Source organism: Pseudorasbora parva, chromosome 3 (genome assembly GCF_024679245.1).
Source record: "Pseudorasbora parva isolate DD20220531a chromosome 3, ASM2467924v1, whole genome shotgun sequence".
Lineage (NCBI taxonomy): Eukaryota > Metazoa > Chordata > Actinopteri > Cypriniformes > Gobionidae > Pseudorasbora > Pseudorasbora parva.
This window is the reverse complement of record NC_090174.1, coordinates 53,579,569-53,597,761: the sequence shown is the minus strand read 5'-3', so window position 1 is coordinate 53,597,761 and position 18,193 is coordinate 53,579,569. Positions and strand designations below refer to the sequence as shown.

General features: G+C 37.7%; 1 protein-coding gene across 3 annotated transcripts; it reads left to right on the top strand.

Annotated features, from left to right (window-relative positions):
• Positions 1 to 6,598: 6,598 nt before the first annotated feature.
• Positions 6,599 to 16,895, top strand: gal3st1a (galactose-3-O-sulfotransferase 1a). 3 transcript variants are annotated; one of them, XM_067440272.1, is made up of 3 exons: positions 6,599 to 7,376; positions 11,931 to 12,091; positions 14,178 to 16,895. In XM_067440272.1, exons 2-3 carry the CDS (start codon positions 11,961 to 11,963, stop codon positions 15,328 to 15,330), a joined length of 1,284 nt encoding a protein of 427 aa, XP_067296373.1. In that variant the 5' UTR covers positions 6,599 to 7,376; positions 11,931 to 11,960; the 3' UTR covers positions 15,331 to 16,895. The 3 variants fall into 3 exon arrangements, with proteins under 3 accessions (XP_067296373.1, XP_067296372.1, XP_067296371.1); XM_067440271.1 differs by lacking the exon at positions 6,599 to 7,376 and adding an exon at positions 11,323 to 11,790; XM_067440270.1 differs by lacking the exon at positions 6,599 to 7,376 and having other exon boundaries at positions 11,797 to 12,091.
• The last annotated feature ends 1,298 nt before the right edge of the window (positions 16,896 to 18,193 follow it).

The following is an 18,193-nucleotide window of genomic DNA, read 5'->3' as shown; positions in this document are numbered from 1 at the left end:
TGGCTTTCAACATGAGGGTTTTATTCTCTCTGCTGCTGAAAGTTTTTCAGATTGTTCTCTGTGCAATTTACCTTTAAAGACCTTCCAAAGTCCTTTGAGATTTCGACTTGTCCCTGGGTTCACAGAGTAGGCTAGCCATTAAACAATGCAACCTTGTGAGAAGAAAGTGTTGGTCACTGGGGTGTGGAGAATGTCAGTCTATGAATGTAACCAAAGTCTCTGATGTAACTAAGAGGGTCTGTCCCTCAGCATTAACACAAGTAAGTCATTATAAAAACACTAAAATTTTTGCAATTAATCCTAAACGCTATACATTATTTGCAGAAATACTGTGGACGCTTGTTTCCGCCACGGAATAAACCATTTTAAAAGATAATTAATTGCGACAGTTAATTACATCTCGCAATTGTAACATTTTTTTTTCTTCAAAATTGCGGGATATAAATGTGCAGTTGCGAGTTATAAAGTCAGAAAATGTTTTTTCTAATAATTGTGTGTGCGTGTGTACAGCGACAGAGTATTTCTGCTAGAACTACACAAACAAAAGGAAGGTTATTTCTTCAACTTGTTGAGGTAATGTATTATTAGTGTGAGTTATGTAACCAGATTACTTTTTTCAAGTAACTAGTTATGCATTACTTTTAAATTTACAACAAGATATCTGTTACTTTTTCAAACAAGTAAACCAAGTTACTTTTCCTTCCTTGTTTTGAGCTGGGTCCAACTACAGGCATTTATTTGCATTTCTGTCAGCCTGAGGTTTATTCATTACACTTTGGGAGTGAAAGTGCTTTTATATGTGACAAAAAAAGAACTTTTTTTATGTAGGCTAATAAGTAATATAATTTGTTAGGTTTTTTTAAAAGGGAAAAATGTAATTTTGGTTTTAAAAATGTTCAAATCCACTGAGAATGAAGGTTGATGAGAAAATGCTCATTTCAGATTGCATTGAAATCCTCATTGTGAATTTTCCGAGTTGTGAATGGAGTCAGATTCACCTGGTTTAGGGTGGCAAGCTGAATTATTTAGCTCTGAATAGTTCTCCAGTGTCCATTTCAGTCCTTTGTGACAGAATTTGATTATAATAGTTTTTACTGCCAAAAACTAACAAGGGAATGCATTGTATAAATCTGAATTCAAAAGAAATCCACTCTTTAATTTTCTAAACATGTGTATTACCAGTGACACAGTCCATTCTTTTGTATGTCACACCCAGAGAACCATTTAAATGTGTTTTATTGTGTGCTAGTTTGTTATCAGTGAAGCCCTATACCCTTGGTAGCAGCTTTGTTTGTTTGTGCTTTCCTTGTGTTTGTGGTGGGAAGTTATGACGTTGGTGTTCTCCTCGCCGCTGTGTAACCCCGGTGGGCTTCAGGCCAGGCGACTCATTGCCTTTTATTTCTAATTCGCGATAACGCACACAAGCATGCAGTGTTTCCCACGTTACCATCTACATTCCAGCCATGACGCTCTTACACTGCCTGGCACTGGCATGACATTCTGTGTGTCCGTGTGTGGATGCAGACAATGACCTGAGTGTTTAAGACCAGTCAAAAGGAGATTTGGATGAACAGATTAATCTTGTGCTAAACAGTAAAAGACATTGAGAAGTGAGACAAATAAAGAGAATGGATTGAGTGATGTCATTTAAAGCTACACTGTGTAACTTTTTTAGTTTATTCTTAGCTAAAAACACTTCTGTCAAAAATATGTGCTCATTACTTTATTACTTGAAATAAGTAAATATACATTATTCTCGTAAGTTTATGATATGCCATTGAAAATACATACGGGTGAGGGGTTCGAATGCTGGTCGCCATGTTGCCCCTCCATCTTGAAAGTACATTAGCCAAAGAGGGACATACCCATAAATTCAAGCTTTGACTTTCGCGTTTTAACACTCGATGGCACCGTATCAAATGTGAAGAGGGGGATTGCCATTTTAATCTTGGACTAAATCGGCCACCGTATCGGAATTGAGAGGAACAGAAACTATTATTTACTGGATGGTCACATACCTTTACACTGCTAGATGGGGGAAAATATCACAGTGTAGCTTTAAGAGGAATGTAAAAGAGTAATATCTCAAAAGAGAAGAGAGAATGTATTTAAAGTTGGCATGAAATGGAAGTTGCGATAATCTTTTCTTCTATGTTGTGACGTATAAGAGTGCTTTCCGAACAAGAAAGAATAATGGATGGGGCTTGGTTTTGTTCATGGAGAAGTGATTGGACGGTTGGGGTTTGCTATTGGTGGATCTCTTGAGAGTGACAGGTTGTCCCGCGATAATCGTTATAATAAACGATTATAAGGGCACATGAATAGAATAGAATTAAAAAAATATATATGTGCACGGATAAATCATCTATACTGCAATATTATATTTGAAAAACAAATTATTCATTTTTGATCTCATGGTGACAATTTAGTAGGGGGTTCATTGATTTCAAACTACTTTTTAAGAAAATATGCACACTTCTTTTAAAAACTGTTGTGTCACTAAAGGTTTTTTCAACAAGAATACGTTAAATTGATCAAAAGTGACAGTAAACACATTTATAATAGACACAAGATTTCTGTTTCTAATAAATACTCTTCCTCTGAAAAGTCTCTCTAAAATCTTTATACACAATGAAAAGTTTTGTTAGACTATTAAAAGCTTAAGCATGTTGAAAGAATCAATAAACATGAAATATTTAATAATATATGCAACATTATTATTACCACTTTCAAGGCCAAGAAAGGTAGTAAAGAGTTCAGTGAACTCCAGTGGTTCAACCTTAGTTGTGAAGCAATGCGAATACTTTTTGTGCGCAAAAACAATACAAAAATATCAACTTTATGCAACAGTCTCTTCTCTTCCGTGCCAGTCTCCACGTAAGCACCACAATGCATACAGGTGATCATGTGATTGTGCTCGGCCAATAGTGAGCCAACTTTTTGCCATTGCTTCATAACATTAAAGATGCCCTAGAATGAGTTGAAATAATATGTTAAATTGTTCTCTGATATCTATATCTATATGGTGCATATCTGAGACCAGCGATGTTGTGTGGTTTGGAGACAATTGCACTGAGGAAAAGACAGGAGGAAGAGCTAGAGGTAGCAGAGCTGAAGATGTTGAGGTTCTCTTTGGGAGTGACGAGGATGGATAGGATCAGGAATGAGTACATCAGAGGAACAGTACATGTGAGATGTTTAGAAAAGTTAGAAAGGCCAGGTTGAGATGGTTTGGACATGTTCAGAGGAGGGAGAGTGAATGCTGAGGTTAGAGCTGAGGTTAGCGCTGCCAGGCAGGAGGTCAAGAGGAAGACCAGAGAGGAGGTTTATGGATGTAGAGAAGGAGGACATGAAAGTAGTCGGTCTGAGAGAAGATGATAGGAATAGATGGAGGCAGATGATTCGCTGTGGCGATCCCTGAAGGGAACAGCTGAAAGAAGTAGTAGTTCTCTGATATCTATACAGAGGGTATGTGGCTTATAAAAATGTCCAGATACAGTTTTACAGGTCCATTTACAACCCTATAAATTGTCCATAGGATGTAATGCTCTGTTTTTGCCTTATTTGAAAGAGTCATTAATATTTAAATTAGAGCTCTGCTCTGATTGGCTTATTTCAGCAGCTCACACAAGTTCAGCTGTTCAGCAAAGCGGCTCGCGAGTCCTGAAAGAACACCGACCGACTGAATGACACTTTAAGCAGAACATCTCAAATGGAGATTGCTGAAATGCAGCTTACTTGTTGCGCGCTTGCGTGCATATGGTTGCCAGATTGCAAATGTTTAGGTAAAACACCTAATATACGTATAGTGTACGTGTTCTTTTCACAGAAAAGCTCTGATTGGGGGATTTAAATTATTAAAATCTGGCAACCGCATGCACGAACGCTCTTAGCCCACCCCCGACAAAACCAAAATGAGTATACTATCTGGTGTTTAGGTTATACATGGTGGAGTTTCCTATTGTTACTGTAATAGCATCTTGCATTATCTTAAAGAGATGCTGTCTCTTTAAGAAATTTCCTAGTTTAATCAGAAATTGTTTAAACAGTCAATAAGTGGATAAATCACTACTTACAGCTTGCTGGAATACAGTTGTAATTTCCAATTTCTTCAGTTTAAGATGCTGAGTGAAGCTTGCTTGAAATGGGCCAAGCAAACGAACAATTTTGAATTAAATTGTTGTGGTATCCGATTATAATAAACATCAACCAGGACTGTTGATATTTTTTATCTGTGGGAAGGGTAGAAAAGTACTCACGTCCCCTGCACAGCCTGGAACATGACATGTGTCCACGAGAGCTGCCGTTTTGCTATCCTCAAGTGTCTTGTTTACCTGCAGTCCCGATGATTCGGCTCCGTCAGTTCCGTCTGACAATGAACATGTTCGGACATATGCAAATGTTGGGGGCGTACATATTAATGATCCCAGCGATTGCGTCACAGTTGGCATTTTGTTTAGAATCACTTGTTTTTCTGTGGTGTTTTTCATGCACAAGATTTACATAAGAAGGAGGAGGCAATGGTGTTTGAGACTCACAGTATGTGATGTCCATGTACTAAACTCTTATTATTTCACTATGGCAAGATTAATTCAATTTTTCATTCTAGGGCACCTTTAAAGGGGGGGTGAAACACTCAGTTTCAGTCAATCTCATGTCAATCTTGAGTACCTATACAGTAGTATTGCATCCTTCATATCTCCGAAAAGTCTTATTTTATTATATTTATAAAAGAAATATGGGCTGTACCGAGTCTTTCCGGAAAAAACCGAGCGCCTGGAGGCGTATCAAGTGGGCGGAGCTAAAGAATGACGATCGCGAACAAAGCGGTGACGTCCTCAAGCGTGGAGAAACCCATCGCTATCTCAGCTAATACAGATATGATCCACAATCAAATCTGAGGCAGAAATAAATTGAACAGGAGAAACAGCAACATCAGGACGTCCGTCTCTGTGGTATGTACTGTATTTAGTGGCCTTTGTGTGTCTTTACTCGCATTTTATGAGGACACAATTCGGTTTATGGACTATTGTATGCAACTAGACCTTAGAGGTAGCAAGCAAAACGGTTTTGCACGTCAGACTAGTGTAACGTTATACAACAGAGAACAGCAATGGAGTAACGTTAACCGTTAGCGCATTTGAATGATGAAGCACGCGATCGTTTCGTTTACTGATGTTTACTCACGCGACGGTAGCCAATAGCAGAGACATTTGAAGCAGTTTTACTCACCGGCTGCTTCCAAAGCAGGACCGAACCTTTATCGCTGGGACCGCTCTGTCAAAAACACACTTCTTTGGTATGATTTGGTGAAGTCCTGTGACAGCAGTGGCGTGTAAATCCACTTTGAGACGCGACTGAAACGATGTTGTGAAGCTTCCCGTCATTTCTGCGTTCAAATCGGTTCAAATGCAGCGCTGCCTTCCCGGAATGCTGTGCTGAAGCGTTGAAGTCGCTCGACGTCACCCATTGGAATAAAGTGGAGTGAAGTGAAGTCTTCACGGAGGACTGGATCTGCACCTGAGAGACTGTTTACGGCGTGCATTTCCTCTCTCGCTCTAGTCACGCGCGCGCGTGCGCACCCTACCGGGAGAAGAGCCCGTACGGCCCATACAAGGACCTTCCGCTCTATTAACGTCAAGTCGACCCATACTCGAAAAAAACTCTCCGAAACTTGTGAGAAACCGGAAGAAGTATTTTTGAGACAGAAATACTCTTATCAGACGTCCAACATTAGTTTTTGAAACTTTGACTATATTTAGGATGGGAATCCAAGTCTTTAACAGTGTAAAAAGCTCAGTATGCATGAAAAACTGAAGTCATATGGACTATTTTAACAATGTCTTTACTAGCTTTCTGGACATTGAAAGTTGCAGTAACGTTGCAATCTATGGCGGGGTCAGAGAGCTCTCAGATTTAATCAAACATATCTTAATTTGCGGTCTGAAGATGAAAGAAGGTCTTGTGGGTTTGAAACAAAATGAGGGAGAGTAGTTAATAACTAACCATTTTGGTCCTTCAACCCTGTGGCTCACAAAAATGTACTCTATAGAATCGATATATAGGACCCTCTGTGTCATTCCCTAAAAGTTCCACACAAAAGCTGGATAGTGGCAAAAAGAATTCATGTTATGTCAGGGTTAAGGACAAGGCAAGCAAACTTAGGAAGAGCTGTATGTGTCCAGTGCTTGTGTTCAATTGAAGCTGCTATTCTATGTGTTTACCCATAAATGCACCTGGCACAAATCTCTACCATATACAGCTCTGAAAAAAATTAAGAGACCACTTAACAAGGAGAAATCCATGTTAAGTGGTCTCTTATTTTTTTCCAGAGCTGTAGATACTCCAACGTACAAGGAATATGAGATAAGAAGCCATTCTTCCCATCAGTCACTAAAGTAAACAAAGGCACAATATCCAGCAAGTTTTCAGAATTTCTTCCTGAGCTCATCTACATTTTCCTGTGGAAGTTTCTATATGTTGCTCAGGTTACTAAAGTTCACATGAAACTGATCGATCATGTAAACAAATACACTTAACTATAAAATATATTCTCATGTAAACAATTCTAAGACATCTTTATGAATCATCTGGACCTTAATGAGTTTAATGTGAATCTCTCAATTTTGAGTTGATCTTTATAATCAGACCAGGTCCATGCTAAGAATGTGTTTTGTTACTTGGACATTGAAAGCAAGAAAGCTGGTTCAGTTTGATACTTTATGTACACCCATTCCTGGAAATATGTATTGTCCCCTTAATCCTTTCTAGCAACTTTCCCACTTCAAACCAGTAATTCTCAATAGCTCTCTGTTTTCACCTTGAATAGATCCCTCCTCCTTTCTTTTGTTCCTTTCCTTTCCTTTCCCTTCCTCTTACTCATTTTCTCTTACTAGCCCTGTTTTGAATCTCTTCCTCTCCTGTTATTTTTCTCTTACACTTTGTCTTCCTCACTTCTTCTTCCACTCTGTTGTACCTTCATTCACATATGCAAACATACACAGAGTGACAAGTGCAGATCCCCAGATGCAGCTCTTGCGTCACAGGAGCAGAAGCCGAGCCTCTTTTGTATGCAGTTAAGCCAGCTCAGCTGTACAGCGTGCAGACGGAGGAGAGGAGAGGCGGGGGCTTCAAAATCATCAGGTGTGCAGAGGGACGGTGTGTGTGTGTGTGTGTAGAGTGATTGATCCCCTGGATATTTCACAGAAGATAAGAGGGATACGGAGCTGCAAACTTCAGATAGCACGTCTGGACAGTTAACTGCGAAGGAGCCGATGGTTTTCCAGACTTGGACATGCATCTTGGTTAACAAAATCCCCAGAAGTCATTGCCTTTTTCTGCCAATCAAGCTGTGACAGGGATATCTACATGATCTGGTAAGATTCAATGCTTTATATTTTATCTTCAGTATAAATTATAGGGAGACTATATAATATCATTATCTGCCGTACCTTTAACTCACTGCAAATATCAATATTAACCAATATTTTCATTCAGGTTTTGTTTTTGTAGTCTAAACAACCTCATAGCTAAAGATTTTTTTTTTAAATTAAGTTTCAAATAATGTGTTAATGACTTAAGCATAAACTTCACTAAATTCTATTATTTATTGAAACACAAAAGTAATGATTGACCATTCTGGAAAGTCAAGACATTGTCTATGAAAGTCGTTTGATTCTCAAGTAAATGTGCTTGTTTATGTTTAGGTATTTTTACTGGAAATACCAGCTTTTTTTATTTATTTCATTTTTATTTCATTACTAAGCGTTCCTCTTTAATCAGACTGCTTAATTTGACTGCTTTCTTGTGGCAAAGTAAAAGAAACCTTTATTATATTTCTATCCCATTATTAAACTTCATTACAGTGACTTCTTTTCTGTTATTCATTTTCCAGCAGCACATTCATTTGTTAAGACAGAAATTAAACAGATTTTATGCAGAAGTAACTATATAATCTTCCAGTTCCCAGGTCCAATTTTTTGAACCATGAGTGATAAAAACAACATTCAGCATCTCCAAACACTTCTATACACTCTACTGATAGCTCACAAATACAAACCCCCACGGATACAAAACTTGTGTGATGGATGCATTTATGAGTTTTATCCTAAATTAGGAGCTGCAGCTGCTGTAGCAATTCTATGCAGTTTTGTAAAAATCCTCATTATTCGTGACCATCAGCATAACAATGATGATGTTGTTGGAGTTTTTGGTATCAACAAAGGATTACTTTGAAAAATGCAGCGTTAGAGATTGCTGCAAATAAGAACAATGGGTTCCTTCAGACTTCTTCTGCCTTCTCTAGATTTCTAGTCACTGCTGGTGCTTTGTTCCATCTATCTTTTGGTGACAGTGCTCAGCAGCATATGACTGTCGTAGGCAGTGCTTCTAACATGCTGTCTTGGTAGTATTAAGTTTTCCACCTGTGGCCCTGCACCGCAGATATCTGATACTGGTCTGTAGGGCATGAAGAGATGTGGACAGTGTCACTTTTCTTCTGAATGCATAATTAATTCGCTTGCTGGCCCTCATAATGATGACCGGCAACAGTCATTCATCTCAGGATCAGAATATCAACGATATTTCATTTATTTACTTGCAAAATGCTTTTTAATATTAATTAGTATACAATTTCTGTGTTTTGTGGGAAGCTTACATGACTTGTCAAGGATGCCCTGCATAACACTATTTAAATTATTAATAGTCATGGCCAAAATTATTGGCACCCCTGGTAATTATGATCAAAGATGCACTGTAAAAAAAAAATGTTAGTTTAACTTAAAAAAGTAAGTAACCTGGTTGCCCTTATTTTGAGTTTTTTGAAATTAAAAATCTAAGTTGATACAATGAAGGAAATTGGTTTAATAAATAGAAACATTCAAACACTCATAGAAATATTCAAAATATAGTTTATCTGAACCACATAAAAAATGTGATAAATCATGAAAATAGCACAATTTTGTTTCACTGAGTCATCACAAATAAAACACACACAATTAACCAATATACTTACAAAATATTTTGAATAATATTTGAATAAAGGTTGCCGATTTTCAAAAATTGTTCATTGTATTAACTAAAAAAATGTTTTTTCAATGAACTCAAAATTTTAAGGCAACCAGGTAACTTATTTTAAAAATATTTTTTACAGTGTATACAGCGAAAGATTGTTGAGCTTCACAAAATAGAAAATGGCTGCAGGAAAATATAACTAAAGCATTGACAATCCCCATTTCCACCATCAGGGCTAAAATTTAGAAAATACAATCAACTATAGATGTCGAGTCTGGGAGAGGAAGTGTCTATTGTCTTAATGCACAGTGAGGAGGATAGTTCAAGTAGACAAAGACTCTCTGAGGATCGCAAATGGAGAATCTCAGAGATTAGTTGAGTCTTTGGCTCAGAACATCTTTAAAACCCCTGTAATCTAGCCTGGATGCCAGCCTAATTTAGCCCCGCCCACAATTGTTTTAGGTCGGGCAGTTCGGTCTGGCCTTGCTCCATAGAGGAGTAATTATCTCCGAACCGAACATAAACTGTTCGGACCAATGAAATCATCAGGGTGGGCTTTAGACGATGACAGACAGATGATGAACAGTAACGTAATCATGCACGTCATCAAAGGGGCTTGGATTATATTTTTTCGAATCCTGAACGGAGAGCTTGTTTGAATATGCATTCACCTTCACAATTTCTCTCAGAAAGGATGATCATGTTGAGTAAGTACTCTGGATCATTAAATTATTATTATTTTTTACAACACCGGCAAAGATTGTGTATTCCAGCCTGATTCCAGCGCGTGTGCAGACAAGGTTGCCAAGTTTGCAACAAAACCCGCCAACTACTAGCCCTAAACAATAGCTTCTCGGGAGTTCTCCGGGGGTAAAATGTGTGTTATTTTGGCAAGGATGCCTGCTTAAATTCGCACTCATGGGTCTATATATCACATAATATAATAGTCGCTTCAACCCGCAGACATAGAAAACAACCCGCGGGGGAAAAAACGTGGACTTGGCAACACAGTGCAGTTGAGCTCTGTTGTCATTTGGCAATGCGTTGCTTCATTGCTCTGATTGGTTGTAGGTCTATTCAATTGATGTCTTTCCTGGTTTGGTTGAAACACGGCCCATAATCACAGCCGAATGGAGCAGTTTCAGACTCATATTCTGACTAGAATTGAGTATGACCACTTCAGGCTACATATAATCACCACATGTTGTTGGGGAGGGATTCAAGAAAAATCTTCCAGAAATAAATTCCAGCATATTCAGTTCCGACAGAACCTGGTTCTGTGGTCAGATAAAAGTAAAAAAAAAAATAGTTTTTGGCGGCAAACTCACCAGAGGGGTTTGCAAACAGGGATAAAAAAGTACCCCATGTTTATCGTTAAAAATCCCGCTGGATCTTTAATGTTGTGGGCCTATTTTATTCGCTGGAGGTCCTGCACATCAACAGATAAAAAACAAAACCTGATGGATTCTGCTAGAAATCTTATTATGGGCCGTGGTTGGATCTCCCATCAGGACCGCGATCCAAAATTAACATCAAAATCAACACACAAATGTCACTGAGCACAGAATGAAACTTCTGCCATGACCATCCCAGTCCCCTGCCCTGAACCCTTTAGAGAATGAGTGAGGTGATGAGAAGAGAAGAAGCACCATGGAGCTGGGAATCTGAAGGATCTCAAGAGATTCTGTATGGGGTAATGGCTTCTGATATCAGATGTTCTCCAAACTCATCAGGTATTATAGAAGAAGACTCAGAGCTGTTATCTTGGGAAATAAGGTTTTTAAAAAGTATTCAATGAAAGGGTGCCAATAATTATGGCCAATGTGTTTTGGAGAAAAGCATTTATTTCATAATGTGATTTACCCCCACTTTTAATTATTTCAATTCAATGAAAGGTTATGTTTTTGAATGATAGATCAAATGCAGATTTATTTTTACAGCTTTCTTTGATCATATTAACCAAGGGTGCCGATAATTTTGGTCATGACTATAAATAATAGTAGTATACTGTATATCCTGTATAACAATAATAATAGTTATATTTTATATATATATATATATATATATATATATATATATATATATATATATATATATATATAATGTCTTTTTTTCATATAGCTGTAGGTGTGCTACACTCTTAAAAAGTCTGTAATATGAAGTTAATATTAAGGAATTATCTATAGATTTACTATAGATCAAGCTGTTTCCTCTTTTTGTGTAATTTGGATAAAAACAAGTGCCCTTTTATTGTTTGAGGCACTTCTCAAAAAAATTGACAAATAAATATGTAAAAAATAGCTTGATTTGTTGCTTTTGAAAAAAAAAGGTTGTTTGGGTAGTCTGAAAAGTTGCTAAGTCTAACAACAAAAATTGCTGAATTGGTAACTGGTTGAAGTGTGCGGTGGATCAAACCACTGTGGGGCGAGGGGGGAACTTAAAATGTTTCTAAACTTAAAACATATTTTGTCTTTTGTAATGTTTTACTACTTGTATTTTACTAACTGTATTTTAAATATATATCATCATCATTATTTCATTAAGTATATAAAATATATATAATTTATTTAAGTATATATATCAAGTACAGCCCTCAGATCTACAGCCCTAATCATAAGCACATGCTGAGCAGATGAAGATCAAATGGCTGAACTCATGGGAGAAATGCAATTGAGTGAGCAGCAGTGTACCTAAATAATTGGGCACTTGAGGAAATGGTGACGAACGTCTCTTAACATACTGGAAATGCTTCATGCAGCACTAAAGGACTCTGCATACGTAAGCACAGTACATACCGCAGCACCTTACATCATGTTTATGTAAATGGCCCTTAAAGATGCAAGGTTAAAAACAAATCTATTTAAGTTGCAATTAGTAGTACCATGCATATTATTAATGATTCTTTCTCTTTGTTTCAGGATTTTCTTCCAGAGTCCAACCAGGCAGCTATGATGGTTGGAAAGCCAGTTAGGCACTGGAGGTCCATCTGTAAGGGACTGATCCTGGGCGTGCTCCTTACCACCTGCATGATTCTTTTATATTGCCTGTCGGCCCCAGAGGTCCAGTTTGGCCTGCAAGAGTGAGTCCCTTCATGTAGGCTACTTTGAACAAGAACAAGTCAAATCATCAAGAAAATGAAGCCTGTTCTGAATTGTAATGTTATTTTTAAGATCATTTCATTAAATTCATGTTCCAATATATCCTGAGAGAAACAAAATTTGAATTATAATTTTGTTTAAATCCAGTAAAAATACTAGCATTTCATACTTAAAATGTTACCTTATAAACCTACAAAGCTTATATATAATTTAAAAGCTCATATTCTAAAAACACAAATGTTTGTTAGATTCGATTAATCACGATTAATCGATCTGAATGCATTTATACACACACACATTCTTTTGTAACATTATAAATGCATTTTCTATCACTTTTGATCAGTTTCATAAGTTTCAGAATAACTACTAGAATAATAACAGAATAATTGAACTTACCTCAAACATAGCTAGATATATTAATCTTTGTTTTCTTTATATATATATATATATATATATATATATATATATATATATATATATATATATATATATATATATATATATATATATATATATATATAATTTTTTTTTTTTTTTAAATATAGTTTTCTTAATGTTCTTTTGACATTGGGATAAAATATGGATATAGATTTTCTCAAAGCAACACATTTTTGGGGGTTTATTTATCTGTTTTAACTAGTGCTGTCAAATCGATTAATTGTGATTAATCACATCTAACATACAAGTTTGTAATGTGGGTACATATGTACATTACAGTGCATCCCAAAAGCATTCACAGCCACATCGCTTCACTTTTTCCACATTTTGTTATGTTACAGCCTTATTCAAAAATGGATTAAATTCATATTTTTTTCCCTAAATTCTACGAACAATACCCCATAATGACAACATGAAAGAAGTTTGTTTGAAACCTTTGCAAAAAAATTTTTTTTTTAAATCAATAAAAAAAGTCCCAATGAGCTCAGTGGCCTCCATCATCCATAAATGGAAGAAGTTTGAAACCACCAGGACTCTTTCTAGAGCTGCCAAACAGCGATCGGGGGAGAAGGTCCTTAGTCAGGGAGGTGACCAAGAACCCGATGGTCACTCTGAGAGAGCTCCAACTTTTCTCTGTGGAGAGAGGAGAACCTTCCAGAAGAACAACCATCTCTGCAGCACTCATCTAATTAGACATATGGTAAAGTGGCCAGACGGCACATGACAGCCCGCCTGGAGTTTGCCAAAAGGCACCTGAAGGACTTACAGATCAAAACAAAATTCTCTGGTCTGATGAAACAAAGATTGAGCTATTTGGCCTGAAGGGCAAGCGTCATGTCTAGAGAACACCAGGCACCGCTCATCACCTGGCCAATACAATCCCTATAGTGAGGCATGGTGGTGGCAGCATCATGCTGCGGGGATGATTTTCAACGACAGGAACTAGGAGACTATTCAGGATCGTGGCAAATATGAATACAGCAATGTACAGGGACATCCTTGATGAAAACCTGCTCCAGAGCGCTCTGGACCTCAGACTGGGATGAAGGTTCATCTTCCAACAGACCAGCGACCTTAGCACACAGCCATAATAAAACTCTTTTATTTTTATTTTTAATAAATTATCAAATATTTCAAACAAACTTCTTTCATGTTGTCATTATGGAGTATTGTTTGTAGAATTGAGAAAAAAATATATGAATTTAATCCATTTTGGAATAAGGCTGTAACATAATAAAATGTATTAAATGTATATATATATATATATATATATATATATATATATATATATGGTGAATATAATATATATATATGGTGAATATAATATATATTTATTTATTTATATATATATATATATATATATATATATATGGTGAATATAATATATATTTATTTATTTATTTATATATATATATATATATATATATATATATATATATATATATATATATATATAATATTTATATATATTTATATATATATATATTCACAAAGGTTTATGTTCGATGCGATTAATCAGGGTGATTAATCACAATTTATCGATTTGGCAGCACATTTGACAGCAAAGATGATCAAAATATATCGAAAAATAAATTCAGATGACAATATTTTTGTCCATTTTGTTTACAGGGTCCCAGTGCCTTACTCATGTGCTCATCGCCCTTCTGCTGCCCACTCCTCAACAATCTCAAACAACTCCCACCATGCCTCTGGGCAGAGAATCTGCTCTCCAAAAGTGGACATCATGTTTATGAAAACCCATAAAACAGCTAGTAGCACATTTCTCAACATCCTCTTTCGCTTTGGCGAAAAACACCACCTCAAATTTGCCTTCCCCAATAGCCGCAATGACTTCTTTTACCCCTCCCCTTTCCATCGTTCACAGGTGAAGGACTACAAGCCTGGAATGTGTTTTAACATCATCTGTAATCACATGCGTTTCAATGCTGCTGAGGTGGCCAAAGTGCTTCCAGCTGACGCCTCGTACATCACAATCCTCCGGGACCCAGCTGATCTCGCTGAGTCTTCTTTCCACTATTTTGGACGCATTGTACCTCTTACATGGAAGCTTTCTGGGGATGATAAGCTGAGAGAATTCCTGACTGATCCAAAGCTTTACTATGACCCAGAAGGATTCAATTCTTTCTATCTCAAAAACTTGCTTTTCTTTGACTTCGGCCAGGATAATAACTTCCATCCAGATGACCCAAAGGTGGATGAGGCCATTCGTGCAATCGCCAAGCGCTTCCAGTTGGTAATGCTTGTGGAGTATTTTGAAGAGTCGCTCATCCTGCTCAAGGACAGCCTCTGCTGGGACATGGAGGACTTGCTTTTCTTCAAACTCAATGCCCGGAAAGGTTCAACCATTTCAAAACTGACTCCAGAGCTCAGAGCCAAAGCGCTGGAGTGGAACGCCATCGATTGGAAGCTTTACCAGTATTTCAATGCCACCTTCTGGCATAAAGTGGACGCTTACGGCCGTGAGCGCATGGCGAGAGATGTGGCAGAGCTGCAGCTCAAAAACGCAGAAATGGCTTCCATTTGCATTGAAGGAGGCCATGCGGTTGATGCAGGAAGCATCGTGGAGACTTCCATGCAGCCGTGGCAACCCATCGGTGAGAAGTCGATTATGGGATACAATCTGAAAAAGAATGTTGACAAAGCACACCGAAAGCTCTGCAGGAAGATGCTCACGCCAGAGCTGCAGTATCTCACCGAAATGGGCGTCAACCTGTGGATAACGAGACTGTGGGGTCACGTAAGAGAGATCATTCACTGGTAGCTCAGAGGAAATGTTTTGCTTAGGTAAAAGGTCAGCACTGACTCATACAACAGACCTAAAACCTCTTTTTCTGTGTCAGAAAGAAATAAAAACATTAAAATGCATGACTGAATAAAACATTTTCATATTTATATGAATCTTGCTCGAATAAGTGGTGACAGTCACATCTTTAACATGTTAGTTTTGTGTTCATAAAAGTACTGTTAAGGCCCATTGATGCTAAGAACGATAAATATAATGATATCTAAATATATTATCATCCACAGCAATGCACAATGACGTTGTTTATTATGGGATTGGCCTGTAGTTATGTCGTCTGCTGCTTTAAAATCTGCATGAAACAGAAGCTGCAATAATCTTTTCTTCCCTATTGTTATTTATATTTGAATGAAACAGCTTCTTGAAAAAGGAAAAATGTAGGACAGAACTTGATTTTGTCCATCAGGAATTGATTTGATCGCTGTTGTTTGATATTGCTATTATCTTATGTGAGTGACTCTTTGTCCTAGCCTGACAAGCCAGACCCTCATTAAGATGTTTGGCCTGGAAACTAATCATTGGCAGGGCTCAATCCGAGGGGCGGGATAAACGGTTGTCTTTCAAACTCCCTCTGCACGTGATAGGATAGCGCTTCAACCAACCAGAGCAACGTGAAGCGGAGCTCGTTGACAGATGAAACTTTTGCTATATCCGGTCGGCAAAACTCCGAACACATCTTCCCTTTTTAAGAATGACTTCAGTGCCGTTCTTTTCTCAGAGAAAAGCTTAACTCCAAGTCTTCCAGAGTCGCGGTCAAAGCTGATTCGAAAGACCGCCGTTCGCCAGTTTCTGTGTTTACTAGAAGCACGCAAGCGCAACTCTGCCGTCATTATTTTAAGCCCCGCCCACAGACTCTATACACAATGTGATTGGCCCAACAAGAGTTTGGATTTAACAGCTCAGAAGTGTATTGAGAGTTGCTAGAGGACACTCGTGGCAGATCAGGTTTGCTGCCACTAGGGTGCGTCTAGATAGGCTATCTTTGTCCTGCCTTCGCGCCAAAAAAACACATCATCAGAGATTAGAAGAAATGTTGCTGCAAGAGGGAGGGGAAGTTATTTTATTTAAAGGTTACAAGTGCACAGGAATTTTTAAACAAATAAAGATGTGCCTGCATAAATCATAATAATTACTGCAATATTCCATGCCATTCAAATTTTGAATTCATGGCGATTTTAAATGCTTGAGCACTTTCCAGCAGGATGGATTCTGATTGGCTTCTGAAAGTAAGTTCTGAACGTCATTAATTCAATCTTTATAGTTATTGCGCTTGGTGTGAATGGGCCTGAAGTTACCATTATGTATTATGTAGTGTGTGGGTGCTTGAGTCAATCATAAAAATGAATCAACAGACTGTTACATCGTTCTTTGAAGCTCTTATTGTTGGTGCCAACGGCAATAGCAATAATTTTCTTATTTCTTAAACTGGTTTAGACTCATTTAGAACTTGAGCTTTACCGTTATCATCACTTGAATGATTAGTAACTCCGACTAGAATGTTGAGAAGTAAAGTGATTTTAAGCTGAAATGTGATTCCTGTGGAAAAGGCCACTGAGCAGCCCTGAAATCCACAAAATAAAAACCTTATGTAACATACACACGTCTCATTCATGTTTCATCATCCCCTGTTTGCACAAATCCTGCACAAATTCAGAGTTTTGAATGAATAAATGGATGAAGACATTGATTTCTTTTGTTTATATTGTACATTCATGCACATAGAGCAGAAGTGTATTATGAATGTCATGAGCCAGGTTAGACTTTTGCAGAAAAACTTTGCAATTACAGTTTTGTTATTTGATAATGCACATTGATGACTGATGCCTGGAAAAGAAAGGATCTGCAGAGTTCCTCGGCAGACGATAACCACTTAATTAATGCATTTCAATACATACAACAACATGAGCCAAGCCCAAAATGGCTGAACACTAAGCTTTTAATTAGCCGCTTTTTCCACTGCCTGGCCGATACGAACAAGGGCTTTCAAAGGGCTGGGCAGGGCTGGGCTAAAATCCTAGGACCTGTAGCACCAAGCCCAAAACCATGCAGCGTTACCACCATCAGGCTTGAAACTTCACTAAAACCCGCCTTTGACACGCCTCTCTGGAACAATGCCACACACACCCATCATTTCACCAATTTTATCAGAAAACTAATCAGAAAGAAATCACTGGAACCTCTGCCTTTGTTCCTAACCACTCTCAAGCCTGAGCTGGCCCGCTTTGGACTAAGGTATTCAGCAAGCCAAAAAAAAAAAACTGGGACGTTGGCCCCAAGGAAGTTACAGTGGAAATAAAGCTATTGTCTTAATCACAAATTAAATGAATTGAATGATGAATCACAATGAAACAATGAAAGTTGCATGCATCATGACGCTCCAGAGTGGTGTCTTCGGAAATCTGCTGAGAGATATAATAATAAATAAGCTACATCTCTACCACAGGGAAGCATGGAGTAAGAGCATCGTTATATGGGGCCCCTATATGGTATCGGTGAGTGAATGTTTGAAGTAATATTGCAGAATGGCTTGATTCCCACAAATTAAACATTGTTAATTAAAGAGGAATGATCCTGACCAAACTGCAGTTTGCATGCAAAGACTGTGGCTTGTGACATGTGTAAGTGGCTTGAGAACAAGTCCATTAGGCTAATTTTTTGGCCTGGTCAGAGTCCAGATTGGAACCCTATAGTGAATATTTGGTCTCACATTAAACTTATTAATTAATGAAGCCATTAATATTGAGTGTAACAAAACTGACTCTTCTTTCTGTAATAAAACCCCCCAAAAAACTGCAAGTTGGGAAAGGCTATTACTTTTTATATA